Below are 23683 nucleotides of genomic sequence, written 5' to 3'. Positions count from 1 at the left end.
TGTGTTGGTATTCTGCTGGTTTAAACTTCTCAGGTTGCTGCGGGGAGTCTGGGTCGGGAAGAGGAGCCACCTCCAGGTCATCGGAGGATCATCTCTCACAGCATTCCTTCACAACAGGTCACATTTCTGTCTATTTGCCTGAAGAAGAAGCAAGGCCAAGATAATTTTTGCATCAACACAAACATCAGATTTAACATTTGTACTGTATTACTGTGAAACAAAGAAAAATCTTAATTAAATGTCCTGTCTTATTCTCAATGTATCCACAGTGTTGCCAGTGCCAGTGCAGAGTCCACATGACACCAACATAACAGAATTCAATGTCCAAAGAACAAGGCGCTCTCCCTCCGCTGATACAATAGACTCTGTTTTGCCTCCAACGTTTCTGCCTGCTTCTCGTCTTTCTTCTCTCAGGGATCTGGTGTCAGACAAGAAAATCACAGGTTGTGAGATTTTACCACACTTCCTCACTCAACTCAAAACAGCATGATGAAATGCATTAAATGTTATCTCAACTGAAGTTAAGTTGACCTGGACCTAGTACTATGAGCAAATATTTAGTTTGGTTTAGTCTGATCTGATCGTGAGCCTCCTGTTGCAATTTTTAACCACAAGATGGCAGCAAACAAATACATTTCAGGGTGTTTCATGACAAAACTATTACGAGTTTTATTTAATCCCAACCCTCACCAATTAGGCAGAGAAAAATGTTGTTGAACCGGTATACAGAAACTTTAAAGATAGAAACTGTGGACGTTGGCAGGTTTCTCACAGTTGCCCACATACCTTCATCAGGGGAAACTGAAACTCTCTACTGAAACCCTGTAAATGATCATATGTGTTTCTTTTGATGTATTCTAACTATTTATTTTTAAGGTTAATGACGCTGTGTTGCTGTTGGTGACTCAAATCAATTGAAAGTTAAAAGATGAATTTATTTACAAACATATTACTGAACAATTAGTCGGCCGATAGAAACGTGAAATAATGGGAAACATTCTCCAGCATTTTAGAGACAAAATGAGACAAGAGGTTGATACAAATGTATCATTCAGTCCAATATAACCTATATTGCAACATTATTTAGCCCAGGTCTGAAAATAAGCAGTCAGAGCAGTTGTCTGTGCCTTTTTTGGCACATTTTTATTTTCAACATTTATTTAAAATGCAAACTGAAACAAATTACAATTGATGCAACTAATCAAAGAGGATATGCCACCATGGCTCTCTATAATGCAATTCATATGAGAACTTAACCTTTTTTTTGCAGTTCGTCTAGGTCTCCATGTCTTTCTTAGTGGTCCAATTGAGCTTCTTGACCCTCAGCTCCTTCTTTCCCTGAACAAAGAGGTCAGTAAGTTAAATAACTTTATAGGCATAGACATGTGAACTGTGTCCTTCAAATTGTTAAAAATGTCAAATGCATTTTGATTTCAGTGAGAGTTGCAACAGCTTTTCCTTGTGGTAAAAAGAAAATGGTGCATGTAGTCTGGAAGGATTATTGGTTGTTATTATAAAATCATTATTGATGAAAAAATAGTAAAATGAATATCTGTGTTTAATTTGCATTTAAGACAGGAAATACACGTGGAAGCAGTTACCCTTGTCAGTCAGATGGATGGTAATGACACGATGAAGCAAGTGCATGGAGATTCTGTCAAACAATAAACACAACGCTGAGCTAATCAAAGTTCAGGAAGTCTAAAGGTCAAAGGCCAAAACCTCTTTATTTGCTTTGATCAGACTTTCCTGTTTATCATTCATTCAATAGTAAACAATAAGTCAATCCCACACAGAGTTAGCAACTGAAGTTGGTTGATTTTGGAACCTATTCAATTTAAATTCATGAACTTAAAATGAAGGCATGGGTGGATTAAAGGATTAGAGTCTCAGAAGCTCAACAGACTGCTGATGTTGTGGGGAGTTTAAGGGTGAAAGGCATTTTTGATCTCACCAAGAAGTCAAGCATCGCTGAAACCATTTTCAACAATTATGTAGAAAAAGCAGGTTAGACAAGTAAAGCTCTTGTGTTGAATTACGTGCTTATGACTGTCCTCTCTTTGTTTCCTGTTTTCTTTGAGAAGTCAGGAATCTACAACATTGGAGGGAAGGCAGGACTCTTTTCGATGAGAATTGTGGGAATAAAGAGAGTGACCTGCACACCCTGATTTCATCATCTACAGTCCACCCCAATCTCTTGGATCATTTGAGAAATTCCTTTTGAAAAAATCTTCATTCTTGAAGCCCATGTTACTGCTGTTTTATGATCTTGATTAATGGCAGTTTATTGCAAATCCCTGTTTTTGTGTTTAGTTATCAATTAAAGTTGAACTTCCTTAGCTTAAAACAAGCCCATTTTTCGTGCATGTGGTCTTGGCAGTCCCGCCCACCAAACTGACCAGCCAATAGAAATCGACGCTGTATCTTTATCACCCCCCACCCTCCCTACTAGTGTTCCTGATGACAGGATAGGGATTTAGTAGTGAATGACTTGACGGCTCATTGTAAATCAAACGGATTCGTGCAGACGTAATTGCGCGAGAATGGAAGACGCAGCTTTAGAAGATACGCTGCCCGAAGAAGAGAGGGACTTTCAGAAGAGTATAGCTTTGATCGGTGGTAAAGAGAGGATTTATTTGGTGAGTGATGCGTGTAAAGAGGTGGACGGGGATGACGCTGGAATACTGCAAGAGTTCATCCGTGACATGTTTCACAACAGCAGCCCGATGGACATCAACGGACAAACGTCTCCAATAGTCAAGCCAAGCCAAGCAGTCAAGCCAAGCAGTCACAACGTTACCGCAAGTTCAAACCCCATTTGCTGCAAGACCGAGACAGTCAAAAGCAATGAAATACCACCAATAGCGAGGTCCAATGATTTGGATTTGAGAGCCTGTCCGGTGGAAGAGGATTGGGAGAAGGAGCGGCCAACGTGCCAAAGAACAGCAACTAGGAGGGCGAACAGCGTAAAGCGAACTATAGACTCTCCTATCATCATATTCATCTTCCGACAGACATTTCTCAGCAAAACTTCCAACGAACTGTGCTTAAAAGAAACGTTAAAAGACGTAAAGGCACGCACGAAACGTTCCGGATTCGCCCGGCCTGCTCTGATTGGATTAATACACACCAGACAGGAGAGCGCCGAGACGCATCAGTGTGCGCAACTTCTGGAGCGTCAGATTAGCTCAGTGTTCCACAAACAATCACCAGAGACCATATGGGTCGGCTGTTTCATCCCGAAGACAGAGGCCAAAATGCTCAGCATCAAGAAAAACGCCTGCAAAGTTATACACGCATCTCAAACAGCAGGTGTAATAACATACATTGTCCATGTTTTAAGAAGTTTTACAAGTTATCATGCAAATCTGCTTTTCTCGTTTGCCCACAAACATTTTTGCTCAAGCACACGTCAGCTGGGCGGATTTGTCAACATGAAATTTGAACCGTGGTGTGTTTATTAACCTTGGAACAATGCCGATTTGACGGTGCATCAATATTAGAGTGCCAAAATCAAGCAGAAATACAGATTTTGACACTTCTAAAAATCACTTGTACAAAATGCTACACAAACCTACAACTCATCTATAAAAAATACTGAAAAATAGTGATGTCTTTGGAAATTAAAAAAGTAAGAGATCCATGGAAGTACTAATGAGTGATGATACTATGAGAAACACCTTTTACTTATGAGTAGATCATTGTAAACTCAGTAATGAGCACTGGGGAAATATTTGAATAACACTTCATTCATTTTTCATAGTATAGTTCCCAATGTAGGTCAATCCACAACATTCACAAGACCACACATTTATGCACACATTATTCTGCCAAGGCATCACTGCAAAGGCCAGGAAACAAAAGGAGCATTCATTTAACAATCAGGCCCTTAGATAAGCTGCCAAATTGTTAAACGCTCATTATTGCTTTTCAGAAAATACCAGGGATAGAGGGGACCCGATTTGCTGGCCATTCCAATGTTTGTTCTGGGCTCAGAGAAGAAGTCAGGCCAACAACTCTTCACTCGGCCGGCAAAGAGGTAGCAGCATCGTCCTGAAGTTCAGTTTGACTGAGTTATGCAGGCATTTCCATTCCGACAGGAATCTTTCAACTCTTCTTCGTCCTTTCCATACACCAACTTAGTCATGTTCAGGGTTGTCGGGACTGGAGCCTAACCCAGATTGCCCTACATGGGCAAAGTCATGGCTTTCAGTCTGATTACAGGCAAACAAATTGACAAAGACATTAAAGGCCCCATATTATGCTCATTTTCAGGTTCATACTTGTACTTTGGGTTTCTAGTAGAACATGTTGACACTCTTTAATTTTCGAAAAACACATTATTTTCCTCATACCGGCTGACTGAATATGTGTACTGTATTACTGTGTCTGGAAACGCTACGTCTTAGCACCTTGCTCTCCAGAGAAAGTGCAGTCTGTTCTGATTTGTCAGCGTTTCCGCATCTGCCCCCTCTGAGAATTTGCTCATCTTTGCAGCCGGGGAAGGACTATAAGAGCTGTGTATAGCAGCACGTTCTACAAATATATAGTATAGTACAGTATACCATACAGCTCATTTAAAAGCACCTATTCTGAATACAGGCTGTGTCCATCTTTCTGTGGATTGAGCATTTTGATACTTTCAGTTTTTATATAGGACCTCAACCTGCTTCACGATCAAAAACAGAGTAATTAAAACAATAGAAAATAAAAAAACAAGAAAACATAGAATAAGACAGTATGGATTACAACAGTAAAAGTTACAGTGCAATGTAAGAAATGAATATATGATTTGATAAAAGGCAGCTTGAAACAGAAAAGTCTTCCGCCTTGATTTAAAAAAAAACAACAGAGTTTCAGCAGAGTTGCATTTCTCTGGAAGTTTGTTCCAAATATGTGGTGCATAAAAATGCAAACGCTGCTTCTCTATGTTTACTTCTGCCTTTAGTGACAGAAAGCAGAACTTTCCTAGACGACCTGAGAGGTCTGGATGATTCATACTGTGTCATAAGTAGTAAATAAACCATTTAGTGCTTTGTAAAGAAGTAGGGGATGAGACCGGTTTAGCCTCAATATACCAGAATGCAGTCTTGCCACAAAATATTTAGCATTTTGGTAAAACACTGTCTTACTTTTTTTTTTTGAAATTTAAGAAATATTTTTCTGTGTCCGCCCATCTTCAAGTGGTAAGGTACAGATGAAATTCAGGAAATCACTGAATAAAAGACGGAGATAAGGCAGGTCAAAGAAAATGGATGCAGAAAAAAGTAAATTGAAACCCTTACAACTAAAAAATTTGTGGAATGCATTGGCCATCAGATAGATCCTCCTCACAAAAGCGTTATTTAACCATGGCGGACACTTTGTTTCAACACTTTGCACACATACACTCTGGATTATATTAATTTCATTAAACTTAATGGCACAATGTTTTCATTGTTGTTTTTTCAGATGACACAAGTAAAGAGGAAGGCATCCCTCTGAAAACCAATTCCTTGTCTGCTGGACCTCATGTGGATGGTGGAGACAGCTGATGCCGTGACACATGAACTGTTGCTGCAGGCGTATCTCTACAGACGATCATGTTTTAACTGTGGAGAAAAGGTTGTGGTGCTTCAGAGTCATTTTTCATAGTCTTCAATATTTCCACTGCTGAGCCATCATGACGTTGTCATAAAGCAATATGTTGCTAAATACATTGTCATCTTGCTGATTTACACATTGTCTATGATATAAAGTACAAGGGTTATTCATAAAGGGATTTACTGTGTATGTTTGGGGCTGATTCAAGTAACTGTTATAACAAGTATCAGTAATTCATATGAACTATATCAAATCATTTAACACCTTTTTTAGGCCTAGACATAGATTTGTCTGATATTTTATTACGTTTAAACTGCAGTATGGCTAGGCGACAGCAAAAGTACTACTTTAGCATAGATGTCAAGTACAGGGCCACGGGTTATTGTGTCATCTGAAATATACATTACAAAAGCATAACATCAACAGACATAATCTTTTCATCATTAGGATTTGTTTCCCATTCATTTAATAGAATTGTGTGCCTTAGATAACTGCTGTTGGCAAAAACGTTATCTGCAATAGAAGTGGATGAAGCTTCTGAAACTACTAATGTACCTTACTGATCTGTACATTCATATGATTATGTAAATAAACGTTTAATCTTGTGTCATTATGCCATTTATTATCATTAGATATTGGGAGAATCGGTTGCCAACCGAGTTAAAAAAATCCTATATGAACACTGTACTATCATATTTAGCTATATGCCAGCGTTAATAACCTGCAGTAACAAACTGCAAACTGCACAGAAAGGCAAAATAAACTGAATCACGATTGACCACCTTTAGAAAAGCCAGTCCATAAATTGGATACTTTTAATTACTGTATATACATAATATATTTTAAAAGCAGTGAACACTTATAAGATACTATCCTATGTCCTAGAGGGACTACGAATTGATCCGCCCTACGAGAATACAATGGATAACATATTTATGTGTGTTTTTTAATTAGGCGTAAAAGAGGCCAGCTAACCTCGAGGTCCTTTAGAAGGGGACTTGCGGCATTGGACAAAAAGAAGGTAGTTAGCAGCGGCTGCGTTTGTTCCTACTGTATAGCTAGCTAATTCCAGACACTACAAATCTTTTCTTTTCTGTATCTATTTGAGAAATCGCACGGGACACCACAGTCGAACCAGGATCGTGGGGCTGAGGAGGGAATAAAGAGCCAATGATGATAACATCCGCCGGTAAGTCGTTGAAAGTGTTATTATTTTGCTAGCCGCAACCTTAGCTAGCTAACGTTAGCTGCCATTGATTTAGCTGAGTCACACAGCTAACGTTATTATAGCAGTTGTCGTCTTAACGTTAACGTTAGTTATTAGCTAATACATCCACCAAGGGAAGAACCATTTGTAATCGGTCTTTGTTATAAATACGTGACGATTTTAATCACTAGTACAATGCTGTTTTTAAGGAATTCGTAATAAGTTATAAATGTAACGTTAACGTCAATGCTAGCAGTCAAGTCATCCAACACACTGTTTATATACAGGACTGGTTTTTCATCTTGAAGATATTTCCTATATATATATATATATATATATATATATATATATATATATATATATATATATATATATATATATATACATACATACATACATCCCCACTGCTAAACAGCTTCAGATTTAACAATTGACCCTGTTCTTCCTGTTCTCTGCTCGTGCAACATTAACTATGATGTTGGTTGGTTTTCCCGGTATTTGAATAACGTTAATTCGTCTTTATTTTGTAATGTTTTTTTAATGTTTTTAATGTGATGCAGAGAAAGCTGTGCATAAATGTATAATGCATTTTCATCTGGATTTTTTAATTTTTTAAATACACTAAAATGATTATGGATAAATACTATATTTGAATGGTTAAGATGAAAATTCAAAAAAATATATAACTCATATGTTGTGTAATGAGTTATATACTATTGTTTTGTAATTCCCTGGACTGCATTGAAAATAAATGTCGGGTGGTTTATTTTGTAAAAACATTTAATATCCATACTTGGATTAAAAAGATGGTATGTTAAGAATCAAGCAACCCCTTAATCAATTTTCTTTCTCTTTCTTTCTGTTAGCTGGAATTATTTCACTCCTTGATGAGGAGGAGCCACAGCTCAAGGTAAGAACTGGTTTGAGAGTACCTGAAGAAGGCAAACTCATTCAGAGATGGTGTTTTGTCCTAAAACGAGTCTAAAGCCATTCAGAAATACATGCAAGTGTGTTTTCACATATTTGTTATTGGTTTCATAATTAGCCAGTAATAAAGCTCTCAACCACACATGATGATGTAGCCCACTGTATGTCAGATTGAAGAGTGGCTCCTGGAGGTTTCCTTAGAGGGTTGAAGTGTGGTATGATATTCTCTGTACAGAAAAGGTAGCACATAACATGGCAAGTAAGGGGTTTTATTCATCTGCCTGTCCTCCATGTACATAAATTAGAGGCTATCTCTATGTGCCTCTCAATAAAAGCTTCAGATTTTATTATCGTGGTTGTAGTCAGCTTTGTGAAGTGCTAACCTAATGATAATACCAAAGTTGAAGCTCGATACTGACCACACTTTTAACACGGTTTCCCTTATTGGCCCAAACTATGGAAGCTATTGAGTAAACTAAGCTGGATCTCATGTAAAGACAGAAATGCAGTGTGACAAAAGTTTACACAGAAATTGTTTGGGAATCATGTGTCGGCAACGTCTCTTTTCTCGCAGGAGTTTGCTTTGCAGAAGCTAGATGCCATTGTGAATGACTTCTGGGCGGAGATTTCAGGATCAGTAGACAAAATGTAAGTACTAGTGATGAGCTTGGACACTATAACCAACAATAATTTTACATTAGGCAGCAATAACTTCAGCTATTGATGAACTAGATGCAGTTGAAACGGATCAGTGCAAAGTGCCTCATAATCACAAGCATTATAGTGAACATTCTTCCAGTGTGGATGATTGAGTAGGAGGTGTTTTGAGCAGATACTCCTAGTTTTTGAGTTTTCTGCTTAGAAACTGCTTTGTGAGACAAATAAAGATCACCTGAATGTGCTAATTTACATTAAATAGTTAAACAAAAAGATATCTTGCAGGTCAAATTTTCTGTTTTATGTAACCATCTGTTGTCTGCTTACAGCGAAGTCCTCTATGAGGATGAAACGTTTCGGAGCAGAGCATTTGCTGCCCTGGTGGCCTCTAAGGTTTTCTACCACCTCGGAGCCTTTGAGGAGTCTCTGAACTATGCTCTCGGTGCTGGAGATCTCTTCAATGTCACAGATGACTCGGAATATGTGGAAACCATCATTGGTGAGAACTAAAGCATTTGACCTCATTTACCTGACTTACCTGCCTCTTTAGTTATGTGACATTTCTGTTTCAATACTTTGCTGACCCTGATATTTTTGGCAGTGTGAAAGAAATAACTTAAATACGGAAAAACAAATTTCTTATCTCCGAGATTCCAAAACTACCAGGACTTTCTGGTAAAAAGAGCTGCAGTCAAGCTCGCCATCACTCGTATTTATGTGGTCAAACCAGCCGGCGCTAAAGTAGGAGACAGACTGCGACAGAGCAGACATAGTAGCATTGCTCGCAAAACAATGTCTGATTATTTAAATGAAATAAGCTGGTTTAACCATAGAGAACCAAGAAATATGCACTAGACCAGAACACAGGAAATTCTTCCTCTAGAGGAGTGAACAATTGTTCACGCATTTATGACACATTTTGGTACGCTTGGATTGTTCTATGTCTAAACCCACTCTTTTCATCCTTTTCTTGTTTGCTGCTAGCCAAATGCATTGACCACTACACCAAGCTGCGGGTGGAGAATGCCGAACTGCCAGAGGATGAGGAGAAGAAAATCATTGACCCCCGCCTTGAGGGCATTGTCAACAAGATGTTCCTGCGATGCCTAGATGATCACAAGTACAAGCAGGCCATTGGAATCGCTCTGGAGACGAGGCGACTTGACATGTTTGAGAAAACCATCTTAGAATCGGTCAGCCACTATTGTCATTCAAAGTTGACTTAAGATTAGATTTGAATATCTGCAGCTAGCTTCACTACTCAGCAGAATAGCACTAAGTCTTGTACAATTGTCTATCATACCTTGCAGGACAATGCCTCAAAACAGAGATTACGATAATCACTTTATTTAAATAAGAAGTAAATGTTTGGCTTGGGGACATTGACTGATTTTACACTACATCACTTTTTTTCCTTGTCTTGATGCATGTAAATTTCTTTCTCCTCTCATGCAGACTGATGTGAGTGGTCTCCTTGCCTACAGCCTGAAAGTGTGCATGTCCCTGATGCAGAACAAGAAATTTCGCAACGAGGTGCTGCGGGTGCTGGTCAAGCTCTACATGAACTTGGACAAGCCAGATTTCATCAATGTCTGTCAGGTAACAATCAGATGTTCATAGCACATTATGCTTCATCTCATCTCAACAACTCCTCAGTGTGATATATATAATTCCTACTTGAGAGTGTTCGGTTCTTATAAGTTTTGTTGAGTAGGTATATGAATTTTGATGGACTGGGTTTACATGAACTCCAACCAAAACCCTAATTTGGAAGGATTCTTTTTTGGACACCTTTTACTTGTGTTATGAAATTGGTAATTATCAATAGTCATTCAGCCTTAATCTGTTGCCTGGACATTTTAACATATTCTTTTATACATTGTACTTAGTTAATTATTTGATTGCTTGTAGTGCTTGATGTCGGTTTGGGTATTATATTCTACTGATGCTGCAATAATATATGTACCTTTTTATACAACACTTATTAGGTTTGCCTAGTAATACTAACTAGTAACTAATTCAGTCTAATAAAAGAGTCCTGCAATCACTTCTAATAAAATAACTGCCTGAGTCATACTGATGGCTATTGATGTGCTCCATCGACTACCTTACAGTTGGAAGCCATGCTATACTGATCATATGCATTTCTCTATTTTCACAAAAATAGATTTTCCAAAAATTTAAAAATCCATAATTTTTTTTCTCTTCTCTAGTGCCTGATATTCCTGGATGACCCACAGGCTGTGAGTGACATCCTGGAGAAGCTAGTGAAAGAGGATAACCTGCTGATGGCCTATCAGATTTGCTTTGACCTATATGAGAGTGCCAGCCAGCAGTTCCTCTCCTCTGTTATACAGAACTTGCACACTGTTGGAACACCTATCCCTGCTGTCCCTGGCTCTACAAATACAGGCACTGTGCCCACACCAGACAAAGACAGGTGGGCAGGAGAAGAAAATATGTACAAACTAATACCTAGGTTGAAGCACTGTGTCTTGGCTCATATTCACAAAGGCGTAGGGTTTTTTCTGTGCTAATGGATTTTATTTATACTTCAGAAAGTCTTTGTTTAAACTTTGCGACTATGATTTACTAGGAAAGTTAAAAAAACATCAACGTTTTTCTATGTCTGTAAGTCAGGCAGTTCGCAGAACATTGAACTCACCATTAGGAGGGTTCAGTAAACAAGTTCAGATTCCAAGATTCAGAATATTTAGGCCTACAAGCTATGTTTTTGGTGTGTATCGGTTTTATACTATTGCTTGTACCTACTGATAATACATTGAAATAACTAAAGAACTTAACATACATGCACATCTTATTGCACATCATACATTAAATATACGGGAGACATGGGACAACTAACTAAAACTGTACATTGGCTCATTTAAGTTGAGTTAATTGTGATGAAACGATTCAACATAGATGAAAAGTTGTTTTTGTTACAGTGATGCAATGGAGACAGATGACAAGCCGGGTAGCTCCCCTGCTGGAAAGCCGGTAGAAATGGTATGCTCTTTTGTACTGTAGCACTTTTTTTTCCTCATACCAGGTCCTAGTAATTTTTCTGTGTCTAAATAGACCAATTTTGATTTGATAGATTTGTCTCATCCTATTGCTTCACTGTGTTTTTGTAGAAAGATGAGCCCAAAGACCAGAATGCCAAGATGATTAAAATCCTTAGCGGTGAGATGGCCATTGAGCTGCACTTGCAGTTCCTAATCCGAAATAACAACACAGATCTAATGATCCTCAAAAACACAAAGGTAATGTGGGCTAGCAACAAGATGAATGGCTTAGAGTACACAAATGCCTAAACTGCAGATTATGCAAATAATGTGCTGCAAAAGCTTCCTCTTGAGCTGTTACTTATTTTTCCCTCCTTAACTTCAGGATGCAGTCCGAAATTCGGTGTGCCACACAGCCACAGTAATAGCCAACTCTTTCATGCACACAGGAACCACAAGTGACCAGTTCCTCAGGTAATTCTCCTAGCAGAACAAAAACAAATATATCAGTGATATATATCAGTGATTGCACCGAGACGTAGAGAAACATAGTCACTCCAAGTAACCAATGTTTTTGTTTTGAACTTGTAGAGAAAACTTGGAATGGCTTGCAAGAGCCACCAACTGGGCAAAGTTCACAGCCACAGCGAGTCTGGGTGTCATCCACAAAGTACGGTTATGTCACTATGATGATAATATAAAGCAAATAAGAAACTTAATGAATTTTTTTCTTGATATAATTTTGACCATACCATGCTGTGTTTTTCAGGGTCATGAAAAGGAGGCTCTTCAGTTAATGGCCACATACTTACCCAAAGACACGTCCCCTGGCTCGGCCTACCAGGAGGGAGGAGGCTTGTACGCTCTTGGACTCATTCATGCCAACCATGGTGGAGACATCATAGACTACCTGCTTGGTCAGCTCAAGAACGCCAGTAATGATGTGAGTTTTTTTTCACGTTTATTTTGAATGCTGTTTTTGTTTTGTTATTTATATACTAGAATGTGACTTGCAAAATGATTGCATATAACAGGGAATTAACTAAGTCATTACTTATTTCCACTTAATTTATTTTTCAGTGTCCCGTTTTTCATGGTCTACCTTCTGTTTCACAGATTGTCCGTCATGGTGGCGCCCTTGGCCTTGGCTTGGCTGCGTTGGGAACAGCCAGACAGGATGTTTACGACCTCCTCAAGTCCAACTTGTACCAAGATGATGCTGTCACTGGTGTGTAGGCTTTTGGGAAAGTCAATTTCTAGATTACAGGGTGGCGAACCAGTTTGTGGTCCTCAGCGCTTTGCTTACTAAACATGAGCTTTTAACCAAAAAGACAAATAATATCTATTCGTAGTATTTTTACTTGCTGTTTGACCTTATTTAATCTTATCATTTTCAGTGACATTTTGATTTGGGTTGAACAGAAAACAAAGCATAACGAATTATACAAATACGGTTTATAGAAACAAACTGTCTTTTATGGTATGAATAATACCAATGTTTGAGATATGCACTACTGTACACTATTAAACCTCCTTTGATTTTGAAAGGAAAACCAACAAGTCATGCTGAGAATATCATATAACCCCTCAGGTGAAGCTGCGGGCCTGGCTCTTGGTCTGGTCATGCTGGGCTCCAAGTCGGCTCAGGCCATCGAGGACATGGTAGGCTATGCTCAAGAGACGCAGCACGAGAAGATCTTGCGTGGTCTGGCAGTGGGAATTGCCATGGTCATGTATGGACGCATGGAGGAGGCTGATGCTCTCATTGAAAGTCTCTGCAGAGACAAGGTAAGGCTAGAAAGCCTTCAGAAAGCATATCACATGCACCATGAGATGGGTTTTAGTTTCCAACATCAATTAAGGTTGCATAACTTTGTTTTGTGGCATTGGTGAACTTTATGCATACAGTAACACCATGCATATGTATATATGTATATATTTGTCATTTTTATATATAAACAAAAGCTTGCGTAATTATCCCAGAGAGAGTAAAGTGGAGAGGGTAAGACATCTCTGTAGCTTCATTGCTCTTCATAAATCTTGCAAATGTTTTATGCATTTACAGTGAAGTATTGAGTCCTGTTTGTACTCTTACAACCCCGGGTTGCATGTGTATTTCATGTTACACAAGGCTGCTGTTCTTTATTTTGTGCCAAGAATCTTTCTGTAAGAGCTACATGTGGTAAATTATTCACACTATGTTGATCCTTTTTGTGCATCCAGACAGTCTCAAAGCTCTACTTTCCTTCAATGTCTATGATAGGACCCCATCCTGCGGCGCTCTGGTATGTACACAGTGGGCATGGCCTACTGCGGCTCTGGGAACAACAAGGCCATCCGACGCCTGCTACATGTCGCTGTAAGTGTTTTTTGTGTGGTCTTCTTCACACTACATTATTTCACAGAGGAGAAGACAGGTTTATCATTCTGGCAGTGTAGCAATGCCAACAGCCAGGGCTACACAACTGTGGCTGGCAACATAATTAGTTATGAAATTAGTTATGATTGTTTAAAAAATCCACACTAAGTTCTATTGGTAGAGAATTTTTTGCATCCATGCTTTAACAATACAATCAGCATTTGCATAGCACATCTTTTGTACCTGAATTCACTGTGGGATAACATTGCAACCCTTTAACAAGGAAAAACAATTATTATTATGACATTACAGTTTTATTACACTGAATTAGTGGATATGCTAATTCATTGGGCAAATGCAACATACTTCAGGGGTGTAAACACCTGGTTTGTCCTGTAGGTGGCACCTTATCCAAGCTACTTCTATTATATGGTGCAAAAATGGGTCATATTCATCACACTGTGAGCCATATCATTAAAGTTTATTGTAGGATTTGATGAGTCTTAGAATACGCTTTGGTTATTTGACTGCTTTGCTTATCTTAATTAAGGTGAGTGACGTGAATGATGACGTGAGAAGGGCTGCTGTTGAATCCATTGGCTTCATCCTGTTCAGGTAAGGACCAAACTGAAATTCTTGAGCTCTGATCACCCTGTTTAGGTTCCTCAGATGCACCAGAGGCCTTTCTCTTTGGAGACACAAATTCAAAATTCCAGTACACTGCTTTAACAAAATTAAACATCGTAGTTTGGCTCATTTTGATCAATAGAAATAAAAAACAGCTGTAGAAAAAAATATTTCTATATTAGTCTATATGTGCTTTCTAGTGTTTTGGGACGTGCTGCAAAGGCTCAGGTGAACTGACACCAGCAGCATCAAATATGAACCATAGCCAGCCTTCGCCTTATTAGACATTTACCTCTGAAATAAACTCCATTTCACATTATTTACACATTTTCTACTTTTGTCTGATTTGTTTATTGCAAATATGAGACTGAAATATTTGACTGTTTCCTGCTTTCCGTACATAACTAACTACTTTTTCCTTATTTGACCATGACTAGAAAACCATTGGCATGTTTAAAATAAATGGTGATAATACACGCACATATGTACATTGTTGACACAACACTGTTTTTTGTGTGAACCATTGCCATCCCCTGGGGTTGTTTGAAAAAAAAAAAAATGAAGCATTTTCTTTTCTTTTTTTATTCTTGCTTTTGTTGCCCTGGTCACCTGCCTTTTTAATTTGCTAATGATGACGAGATTAAATTGGACGAACACCTTTTTATAAGGTGTGATAAGAGAATTTAGAAGCACTGTTGTCTGGAATTTAAAATTACTTCCTGGTCTTCATTGAAGGTGTTCCTGTATCAGAGGAAGGTGGACATACTTGTTACTGTCACTCCCACATGTTCTTCCCTAGCTATTTATAGGGATTCATCACTCTCAGACCAACTGAATTTACCCATTAGAGACCAGAGCAGTGTAAAACAGAGTGCCTAGCCAGTGCACAGACCTCCCAGTTTACATTTAAAATAATAAATAAACTTTGTAAATCTTCAGTGTTTAGAAAAACTGCTATACCAGAACAATTCAGTTGGCCTCCTGTTCTCTAACTTTGTAATGGTTCAAGAATTACTCCCTTCACTCCCCCAACATGTACACTAGCACACAAGAAGATGCATTTAAGTTCAAATATCCTAAGTCTTTACTAATTTTACAAAATCAGCAGTTGTTTGTTAACAATTAGACCGCGTTGGTCTAGGCAGTAATAAAACCCTGGCGCATTCCAAACTCCTACAAGCTCAGGAACCTTATCCAGATCACATTTTCTTGCCACATTGATCATACACTGTTAAATTTGTTTTGTGACCTAGGTTTAATTTAGACTGATAAAACTACTTTGTGTTTGGATGTCTGTAGTAAAATGTGACAAAAAGCTGTCATGCATTAAGGGACTGTAAAATAAAAAGAATAGTGCTTACACTATCCACACACAGCGTACTCTACTATTCTGCTATTTGTTGATCTTTTGAGGCAGTCTAATTTACCGTTCATTTGGCTGTCCTGTTGCGCTTCGGTCAACGCTGTTTCATGAAAAGGAAAAAAAGGACCTGCTGATGACAAAAGTGTAGACCGTAAAAGAACATCTACTCAGAATTAGTGCAGTGTTTTCAATTCAGCAACATTTATATTTTATTTTTTTATTGAACACATTTAGGTTTCTATAATAAAAACATCAAGCTGCAATATACATACAAGAGGAGTGATCCTCAAAGGTCCAGCAAATGCAATTAGTATCATTTTAAGAGTGCAATGTATTTTATGCGTCTTTTGCAGAAAAGATTTAAAACGTAGAGTTGTGTTTGTCTTATCAAAATATAAGCATGTCGTCTGAGATGGTTTACAGCATGTTAAGATAGCCTAAGTTAAAAGAATCAGCATAGGAACATATTGTATTCTGCATTCACAGAGGGTTTCCAGGTCATCATTATGTCTTCATTCCTTACGTTTTAGTCTGGTGGCCTGAACTTTGTCGACTTTAGACCTTTCATAGAGGACATCCGCTTTTGTTTTTTTAGTCGACCTGTTACAGGTCATCTCAAGGTTTTATAACGTTTGAAAACTCAAACTTTCTTCTGGTACACTTTGAACTGACTTCACATTATTAATATGGCCTTTCGTAAAGACCCAGTGAGAAATATTATATATTCACATGTAATAGTTTGCCTTATAGATGAAATTTGTGTTTCTAAAATGATCATAATTGAAAACATTGCCTTATTTTGCTTTTTGTTTAAAAAAAAAAAGAAATTACTCATGTAAACAAACCAGACAGCAACAAGTTACATTTTGTTGTTGTGAAGTGTACAGTACAGTACACTAGCGTTAAATTATTTGGCAATCAAATTGAGAGTAATAGCCGATTCAGAATTATGCATTTTGAATATTTGTTTTGAGCTTAGCCTTTGTCTTTAAAGAGATTAAAAGGTTTGCACCATTATTTTGATCCATTTCAAGTGCTACCTTTTTTAATTTGATTCAATTGTCTGGTCTCTCTATACACAGCTAACATGTTCCGCCTGCTTACCAGCTTCATTTTCAGTCAGAAGCATTGTATCTAACACACCACCAGACGACCGTACAGGTGCTTGTCGGCACCTCAGTGGACTTTGGTAGCCAACTGCTCCAATGCCATTCTTCATGCCCCGCTTCATGAATAGTTTAGAGTTTTCTGCCATGGAAGATCTGAATGAAATCCGTGTAAGGGTCCGATCTGCATTTGATGCCCTTGGGTGCCTTCCCGGCCCATGACTAGCAGAGGTTTCGTAATTGCAGGTCATGTAACGCGTGAACGCTTGCCTGAAAGTTTGGTTGAATAGGGTGTAGACCAACGGGTTGATGCCTGATGACACATAACCCACCCAAACAAAAATCTCCATCAGGCGGGCGATTACATGAACATCACAGCTTGTGCATAGCACAGAGGTGATATTGGTAATGAAGAAAGGGCACCACATTACTACAAACAGGAGGAAGACGATGCCTAGCACCTTTGAGGCGCGCTGCTCATTGCTAAGAGTCTGCATTGACTTCTTGCCCATAGTTGACATTCTCCGAAAGGACATTTCATCTTCTGTAGGAGTGTTTGTTGTGTCTACATATGTTTTTTCTTGCATCCTTGGAAGTGTGCTTTCCAGCATGTTAAGTTGATCAGTTTGAGGTGGAGTCGCCGCCGTTTCTCTTTGAAAAACTGTTGAGACTGTCGGGTAGCTAAAACGCTGAGTCACCTTTGACCTGAGCAAATAAACCTTTTTCCTCAACACCTGGACAGTAAGTAGGTAGATGACCATCATGATGGTCAGAGGGATGAAGAATGCCGCCAAGGAGCCAAACATGATAAACTCCCGGAAGGTGTCTGTTTTCAGCATGCATGTGTGATTGCTGTTGAAGGTGATGTTGTTGGGAAGATGGTAGTTCTTAAGCCCCTTAATTGGAATAGGTATTGCGATACCTGGAAAATGACAAGAACAGGAAGTATTGGCAACCACTGGCAATTATCTAGTTTCTTTGTAATATTGATGAGTTACTTTGGTTACTACAGTAGTGTTTCTTTATCATCGCAGGGAAAGACATTTCTGTGTTTTATTTCATGTCCATTATAGTAGTAGTAGAAATTGTAAGACTACTTTTTAAAGGAATGTGTTACAGGCATGTTCTGAATCTGAGACAGAACTAAGCAATGTAAAACCTACTGTAGAGTTGGATAAGGAGTTCAGGAAATTTGAATTGATATGCTTACAAATGGATATTAGCCACACCAGTCCAATCTTCACCATCGCTTTGGCTCTGGATTTGTACTGGCTGTGTTGGATTGGCTTCTTTATGGCAATGTAGCGATCCAGTGAAATGGCGCATAGGTGCATGATGGATGCAGTAGAAAACAGCACATCGAGGAACAGCCAAATGGGGCAGAGGGGCTCCGGAAGAGGCCAGCCTGAGTCTAGAGAGAAGATGAGAAGGAAATTAGTTCAGTAAGGCAATAAGCCATTGCACGGCTGTTGTTGTTATTTTTATTTTTACTTACTACATTACTTATCTGTGTTAGTGTCTCTAAAATCAATAACTGCCTGAGATGTACTTGTGTAGTGTAACTAATTTTCATTCCAAAAAGAATTTGATCTTGCGTACCACCAGTTATGGGAGATGTACCACAATGGCAAGGAATTAGAAGGAGTAGTCATGCAAAAGATTGGTGTTTGTTTATCTCTGTGAGGAAAGACTTTACTGGAAAAAGGCGGGTTCACTGACTGTTTATGGAGCTAAAAGCTCTTTATGTAGATGTGCCGAAGACCATACTCAACAGTAGTGTTTATTTTTATTCCCAGGCATAAAATTGGCAAGATATTAATCTGGCTTTGTCCTGTTATTCCTTTACATAATTTTCTCTTAATATGCTTCTTCTCCTTGCAGCACTTAATACACACACTTGGCGGCATTTTTGAGTCCTAGTTTTAACTAGGTTTCATTTGGAAGTCTTATTCATTAACAAATGCTTCACTCGTTCTCACAGTAGATCCCCTGTACGTGTACGTCTGAAGTGTTAGGCCCATGCCAAAATCAATAAACCATGAGCTTGCAAGGTCCAAGTAGCTGTACAAGGGAACATTTTTTTATTGTTTAATTGAATTAAGAAACAGAGTAAAATGTGGCGAGCCCTCTGCAATTGCCTGTTCGCATGCAAATTTTGCTTCTTCAGCATTAAAGCAACTTAGTTTGGATTACTTTCATAGTCTTCTGTTAATAGAATAATTTTACTAAAACCTTTTATCCATAGCTCTTTTAAAAGCCTTGTGATTGCTGTAGAAAAGAAACGGCCAACACTAAGATTTGTGTTTACATTTTATGTACATACAGTAAAGAATGAAAAACAGCAATGCTTTTCTATTGATGTTTTTAGAGTTTGCTTTTGAAAATGTCCTTGTTCAAATGCCAACCGATATAAATAGTTTTTTGGAGGTTAATGTATGTCCTGGAGTTTCTGGTTACACAAAGCTGTGGTCAGTACCTGGCAAAGGAATTAACCCTATTGCTTAAGATGGTGTAGGCTTTTTATAAGCCATGGGTTCAAGTTATAAAATAAACCATATGTATATTTGCTGTCTCTTAGCCTTAGCAGAAATAAAAGCGGATGCTATGGCATTCACACTTTTTTATTCCTTTTTATAGTATTGTTTTTCTTTTGTATTTTTTGTGGCTTGTGTGTCCATTGCCATATAAGCATATAGCACAGTACAAAAAGCTCTGACCCACAGCTCTTTAGAATTGAAAAGGCAATGGAGAGTTAGAGAAAAGGTCTAGTTGAGTGATGAAAACTTTGACTCAGTTCACAGTGACTTGCAGGTGCAACACCAATAAAACCACAAAATAATTTGGCCTTTTCAAAATCTTCTTCACATTTGTTTGTCATGCATGCTATATTTTAGTTTTATAGCCGTGTCTGTACAGACAGCTCACATTTTAAAAGGCAGCTCTCGTCCATGTAGTATTACCTAAATGCTTTTTCATCTGCCCAGCAGATGTAGAAAATGACTGACAGTCCTCACAGGTGTAAGTATAATCCAGTCACATTCTCGGTCTTGACTTTGTATTCCCTCTCACAAATATTGAATGGTTTGTGGCTTTACAGTTATCTTCATCATTTATTTAAGCCTATTGCTTTGCCAGCCTTGTGCAGCCCACACTGTAGAGCCCTGATCTTCTGCTGGAAACGGTATTTCCAGTATAACCGGTCTTCTACTCTGTGACTGTGAGGTCACAAGTTGCCATGTCTTGAGGCATTGTGCTACTTACTATAAACATTACCCTTCTTTTTACATTGTGCTACGCTGTTGTTCCTGCATTGCTGTGTTTACACTGACTCAGCTAAAAAGTGCATAGATTCAAATAACAAAATGTATGTTTGCTTGGCGTCTTCTCAGCTGGCAACTCAAATCATTTAGGGGGGCCTCCTTAAATGATAATTAAGAATACAATCACTTTCAAATCAATAGTAAAGTAATTTCATGTTCCTTACTCAAGTAGCATTTGTATTGGGACAATATTAAAGCAGCACCTGTGATCAGTTCCGCAGGAGAACTGGATGTGTTGCACTGAAATGCTGCTCAAGTCCCAAATGATTTTTGAGACAGGCAAGACTACACACACTATACTCCACTCTTTTGTGTGAGAGACTTAATTATGATCTTGCTCATTATACTCCAGTTAAATTCATGGGGGCATAATAGCTTAGCCATAACTGTTTATTTTGCTGTTGTATTAAAACAGAGAATAGAAGTCACATTTGGTTCCTATGACACTAAATTTACACAGTACTCTCACTGGAATTAAAATGGAAAGTGTCTGTTTCAGATATGTTTCTGTGGGAAATGATCCCTCAGACCAGTAGTTCAGTCTAAGCTGTGCAACTGCTACCATAGCACTGCCAAAGGAAGTAGCATGTTTATTGTCCACTATCTCTTTTGTTTCATCTAGAATAATTTGTTTAGGGATGGTCAAGACTTTATCTAGTCTTTCTCACAACAAAATATTCATCCTCATTTGCCACGCATAAGTATGCTGGCCTGTTTTTCTTTGTAGATTATTAAGGTTAAGAAAGGTCAACATTTTTCCAGTGAAATGGAAGACTTTCCTCGTGAGATTTTTGAAGCTGGTTATGCCCCCACACCACATCTACACTCACCTTAACATTAACTTTTTTTTAGTAACGCTATGCTTAGTTTTACAGGTTATTTAGGGTCATGTAATTTATCATAAAGATTAAAGAATGTTTTTTTTGGCATTGAGCAAGGACATGATGTTTCTCCTGATAAAATCAGGAATTCATTGCTTTTGTATTGTACATTTTTGTTTTAAAGTTAAGAAGGTTTTCAAACACAAGGCCCCATGCTAAACTTACTGTAGAGAACAGTGACGAGGGCAATGGGCATTACTAGGAGTCCCACCAACAGATCAGCCACAGCAAGCGACATCAGAAAGTAGTTGGTGGCGTTCTGCAGCTTTCTTTCAAGGGACACCGCAAGAATGACCAGGATGTTTCCTCCAATAGTGGGGATGATGACCATAACAATGAGCAGAGCAGCCCATTTCAGCTGGGCCTCAGGTACTGCTCCTGGCTGTGAGTTGTTAGCCTCGAGTGGTGCCACAACTGCTTGAGACATGGTGCTGCAGAGGTTACAGCTGGCCTTAATGTGGGTCGGGGCTCTGATCTTTCTGGTGTTGGACACTCGGTCAGCATGGTCACTGCGTCCCACAGGCTCAGGAAAGCTCAGGGTCAATGCACAGGATGCTTCATGCCTTGTGCACTGTACAAACAAGAGTAACTCAAAATCAGTTGAGAATCCACTGCTTGGAGGGGACAAAAAAAAACAGGTCCACAATACAAACTCCACGGCTGGCAATAATCCAAACACGGTTGGTACTTCCGCAAGGAGATTCTCAGGGGTCCTCACTTTCCCAGGCAGTTGAAACTCTTGTCATCCACTGCGTCCATTTAAAAGAACAAACGGGTCTGTTAAAGCGACAATACCTTGTTACCTGCTTGCTTTTATTTGTCTCAATGATGGTATAATAAAAAAAGAGAGCGTATGGCAACAGATGAGGAGGGTCTTTGCCACAATGTGAAAACCGTAAGGGTCACCACACTGGATGTTTTTCCATGATGTGGAGACAAGTTGGAAAATTAAAGAATACACTCTGCAGTTTTTTTTCTGTCTGTTAATCTGTAGTTTACTTTAACTATAAAATCATTTATAAAAGGTTTAAATGGTCTTGCATAACATTACAATTTGACATTTAGAATTTTAAATTGGGACAAAGGAGAGAGATTAAACATATTTATTTAAAAAATGCTTGTCTGTAAGGCTTTAGATGTAAAACACTGCTTGTCTCACTCTGTACTTAATACATCTGTACACACAACTGGATGTGAAATGGAATACACTTGATCAATTAGCATTATCGTGATTTTTGCCAAAATTTCTTACCTGCTCCTGAAGGAGTACATTTAACTTCCTTCTTGACGTTTCAACTAGAGAATTTTTTCCAAGCCGCTACATTTCAACTTGCTTAAACACAGAAAAGTGCAGTTTAACGTCGAAGCATCTCAGTCTTTGCAGACCTTAGTTTTGTATCTTTTATAATAGTCTCCTACCTTTTTATATTTCCATCCTCTCCAAATAAGAATACGACAGAATGCCCTCCCCCAGCGGTAAAACCTAAATCTGTCTCTGTCTGAATCAGTCCATGATGTGGAATTTGTTTTGCTTCCACATGTTGGAGGAACCCCCAGTCTTGCTTCGCATCACCAACCGCGTTCACAGGTTTAAAACTTTCAGATGTTTTGGCTCCTCTGCCTCTCTCCAACTCGCTTTCTCTTGTTAGCAGCCTGTGATCAGCCCGCACTCTCTCCCGTCTTGTCCGCTCTCTCACTCTTTTCCCTCCCTCCAATCCGTCTTGCCCGTGAGTCCGACTCTGTACAAAACAGATGAATGTCTTCTTGCTGGCAGTATGCCAGTGGTTCTGGGAGGTAATTTCCCTCAACACAGCCATCCCACTGTTTATATTTGTCACTCTCTGTTCTCTCCTCCATTTGAAGTAAGCAGTGGTGGGGGATTTAGTAGTGGTGTATGGAGAGAAGCCCTGTTGAAAAGGTCTTTAAATTGTACTGGTACTCAATAGCTTTTTTTTGTTCCATCCACCATTTTTATGCTGGGGAAGTCATTTAAATACCTATCCTATTTGATTGTAGAGGATTATCTTGTAGATGATTATTTTTATGATTATTATAAAGCTGAACCAGAAATCCAAAGACGTTATAAATTTGGCGTTGCGCCATTATTTCTGAGACCAGAAGTGTCTGCGAGTTTCAGATATTTTGTCCAATAAACAAACAACTGTTGATCGCCTGAGTTGTGTTTACAGTGTTTGGTGTGTTTTTCAAAGTGCAGTGTGAAAGCCAACTAAACAATGTTGCAACTTTACCCCCAAATTGCACTGAGTCTACCAAACTATAGGTGTGCAAACTGCGTAATTGTTGACTATAAAAGCCATGCAGCCTCTTTGCTTTTTTAATACAACATTGTCCAGGTGCATTCAAAACGTATTTGGGTGAGTGGTTGTAACAGACAGGAAGCAAGCTAATGAGATCTGCTCTCTGACAATGCAAGTGAATTAATAACTGCCACAATCACATTTCATGTGGCAAAATGTATTATTTGGTGAGCTAAGCTGGATTCCTGCTTGTTTTGCTGATTTCAGTGTATGGGTTACTTATGAGAAAATTACCTGTTGCCTAGAATATTTATATATATATATATATATATATATATATATATATACACTCACCGGCCACTTTATTAGGTACCCCATGCTAGTAAC

At 38.6% G+C, this 23683-nt stretch overlaps 2 protein-coding genes and 2 long non-coding RNA genes across 7 annotated transcripts in view; 2 read left to right on the top strand and 2 right to left on the bottom strand.

Annotated features, from left to right (window-relative positions):
* Nucleotides 1-264: 264 nt before the first annotated feature.
* On the top strand, nucleotides 265-2657 carry LOC117951009. Its single transcript, XR_004658023.1, has 3 exons — nucleotides 265-443; nucleotides 1271-1350; nucleotides 2085-2657. It is a non-coding gene; the product is annotated as an uncharacterized LOC117951009 (long non-coding RNA).
* Nucleotides 269-1675, bottom strand: LOC117951008. The gene is made up of 3 exons (XR_004658022.1): nucleotides 1602-1675; nucleotides 1258-1338; nucleotides 269-418 (listed from the first exon to the last, which is right to left on the bottom strand). It is a non-coding gene; the product is annotated as an uncharacterized LOC117951008 (long non-coding RNA).
* A 3899-nt stretch (nucleotides 2658-6556) lies between the features above and the next one.
* The window catches only part of psmd1 (proteasome 26S subunit, non-ATPase 1), a 40647-nt gene continuing 23520 nt past the window's right edge, over nucleotides 6557-23683 (top strand). For both annotated transcript variants that reach the window (XM_034882472.1, XM_034882473.1), the window contains exons 1-16: nucleotides 6557-6772; nucleotides 7657-7700; nucleotides 8292-8365; nucleotides 8704-8873; nucleotides 9359-9567; nucleotides 9830-9973; nucleotides 10588-10814; nucleotides 11323-11383; nucleotides 11512-11640; nucleotides 11768-11856; nucleotides 11974-12052; nucleotides 12152-12325; nucleotides 12499-12610; nucleotides 12974-13170; nucleotides 13646-13741; nucleotides 14292-14356. In XM_034882472.1, the coding sequence (XP_034738363.1) occupies nucleotides 6754-6772; nucleotides 7657-7700; nucleotides 8292-8365; nucleotides 8704-8873; nucleotides 9359-9567; nucleotides 9830-9973; nucleotides 10588-10814; nucleotides 11323-11383; nucleotides 11512-11640; nucleotides 11768-11856; nucleotides 11974-12052; nucleotides 12152-12325; nucleotides 12499-12610; nucleotides 12974-13170; nucleotides 13646-13741; nucleotides 14292-14356 (1889 nt within the window). In that variant the 5' untranslated portion in view covers nucleotides 6557-6753. The remainder of the gene's footprint in view (nucleotides 6773-7656; nucleotides 7701-8291; nucleotides 8366-8703; nucleotides 8874-9358; nucleotides 9568-9829; nucleotides 9974-10587; nucleotides 10815-11322; nucleotides 11384-11511; nucleotides 11641-11767; nucleotides 11857-11973; nucleotides 12053-12151; nucleotides 12326-12498; nucleotides 12611-12973; nucleotides 13171-13645; nucleotides 13742-14291; nucleotides 14357-23683) is intronic.
* Nucleotides 16318-22781, bottom strand: htr2b (5-hydroxytryptamine (serotonin) receptor 2B, G protein-coupled). Of its 3 annotated transcripts, none has more exons than XM_034882483.1 (4): nucleotides 22291-22781; nucleotides 21204-21787; nucleotides 18048-18248; nucleotides 16318-17759 (listed from the first exon to the last, which is right to left on the bottom strand). In XM_034882483.1, the coding sequence occupies exons 2-4, from the start codon at nucleotides 21463-21465 to the stop codon at nucleotides 16804-16806; spliced, it is 1419 nt and encodes a 472-aa protein (XP_034738374.1). In that variant the 5' UTR covers nucleotides 21466-21787; nucleotides 22291-22781; the 3' UTR covers nucleotides 16318-16803. The 3 variants fall into 3 exon arrangements, with proteins under 3 accessions (XP_034738374.1, XP_034738376.1, XP_034738375.1); XM_034882485.1 differs by having other exon boundaries at nucleotides 21204-21609; XM_034882484.1 differs by lacking the exon at nucleotides 22291-22781 and having other exon boundaries at nucleotides 21204-22240.

The sequence above is a fragment of the Etheostoma cragini genome, chromosome 9 (assembly GCF_013103735.1).
Source record: "Etheostoma cragini isolate CJK2018 chromosome 9, CSU_Ecrag_1.0, whole genome shotgun sequence".
In the NCBI taxonomy this organism is placed as follows: domain Eukaryota; kingdom Metazoa; phylum Chordata; class Actinopteri; order Perciformes; family Percidae; genus Etheostoma; species Etheostoma cragini.
The sequence above is the reverse complement of the archived record's forward strand: the minus strand, read 5'-3'. Positions and strand labels throughout refer to the sequence as shown.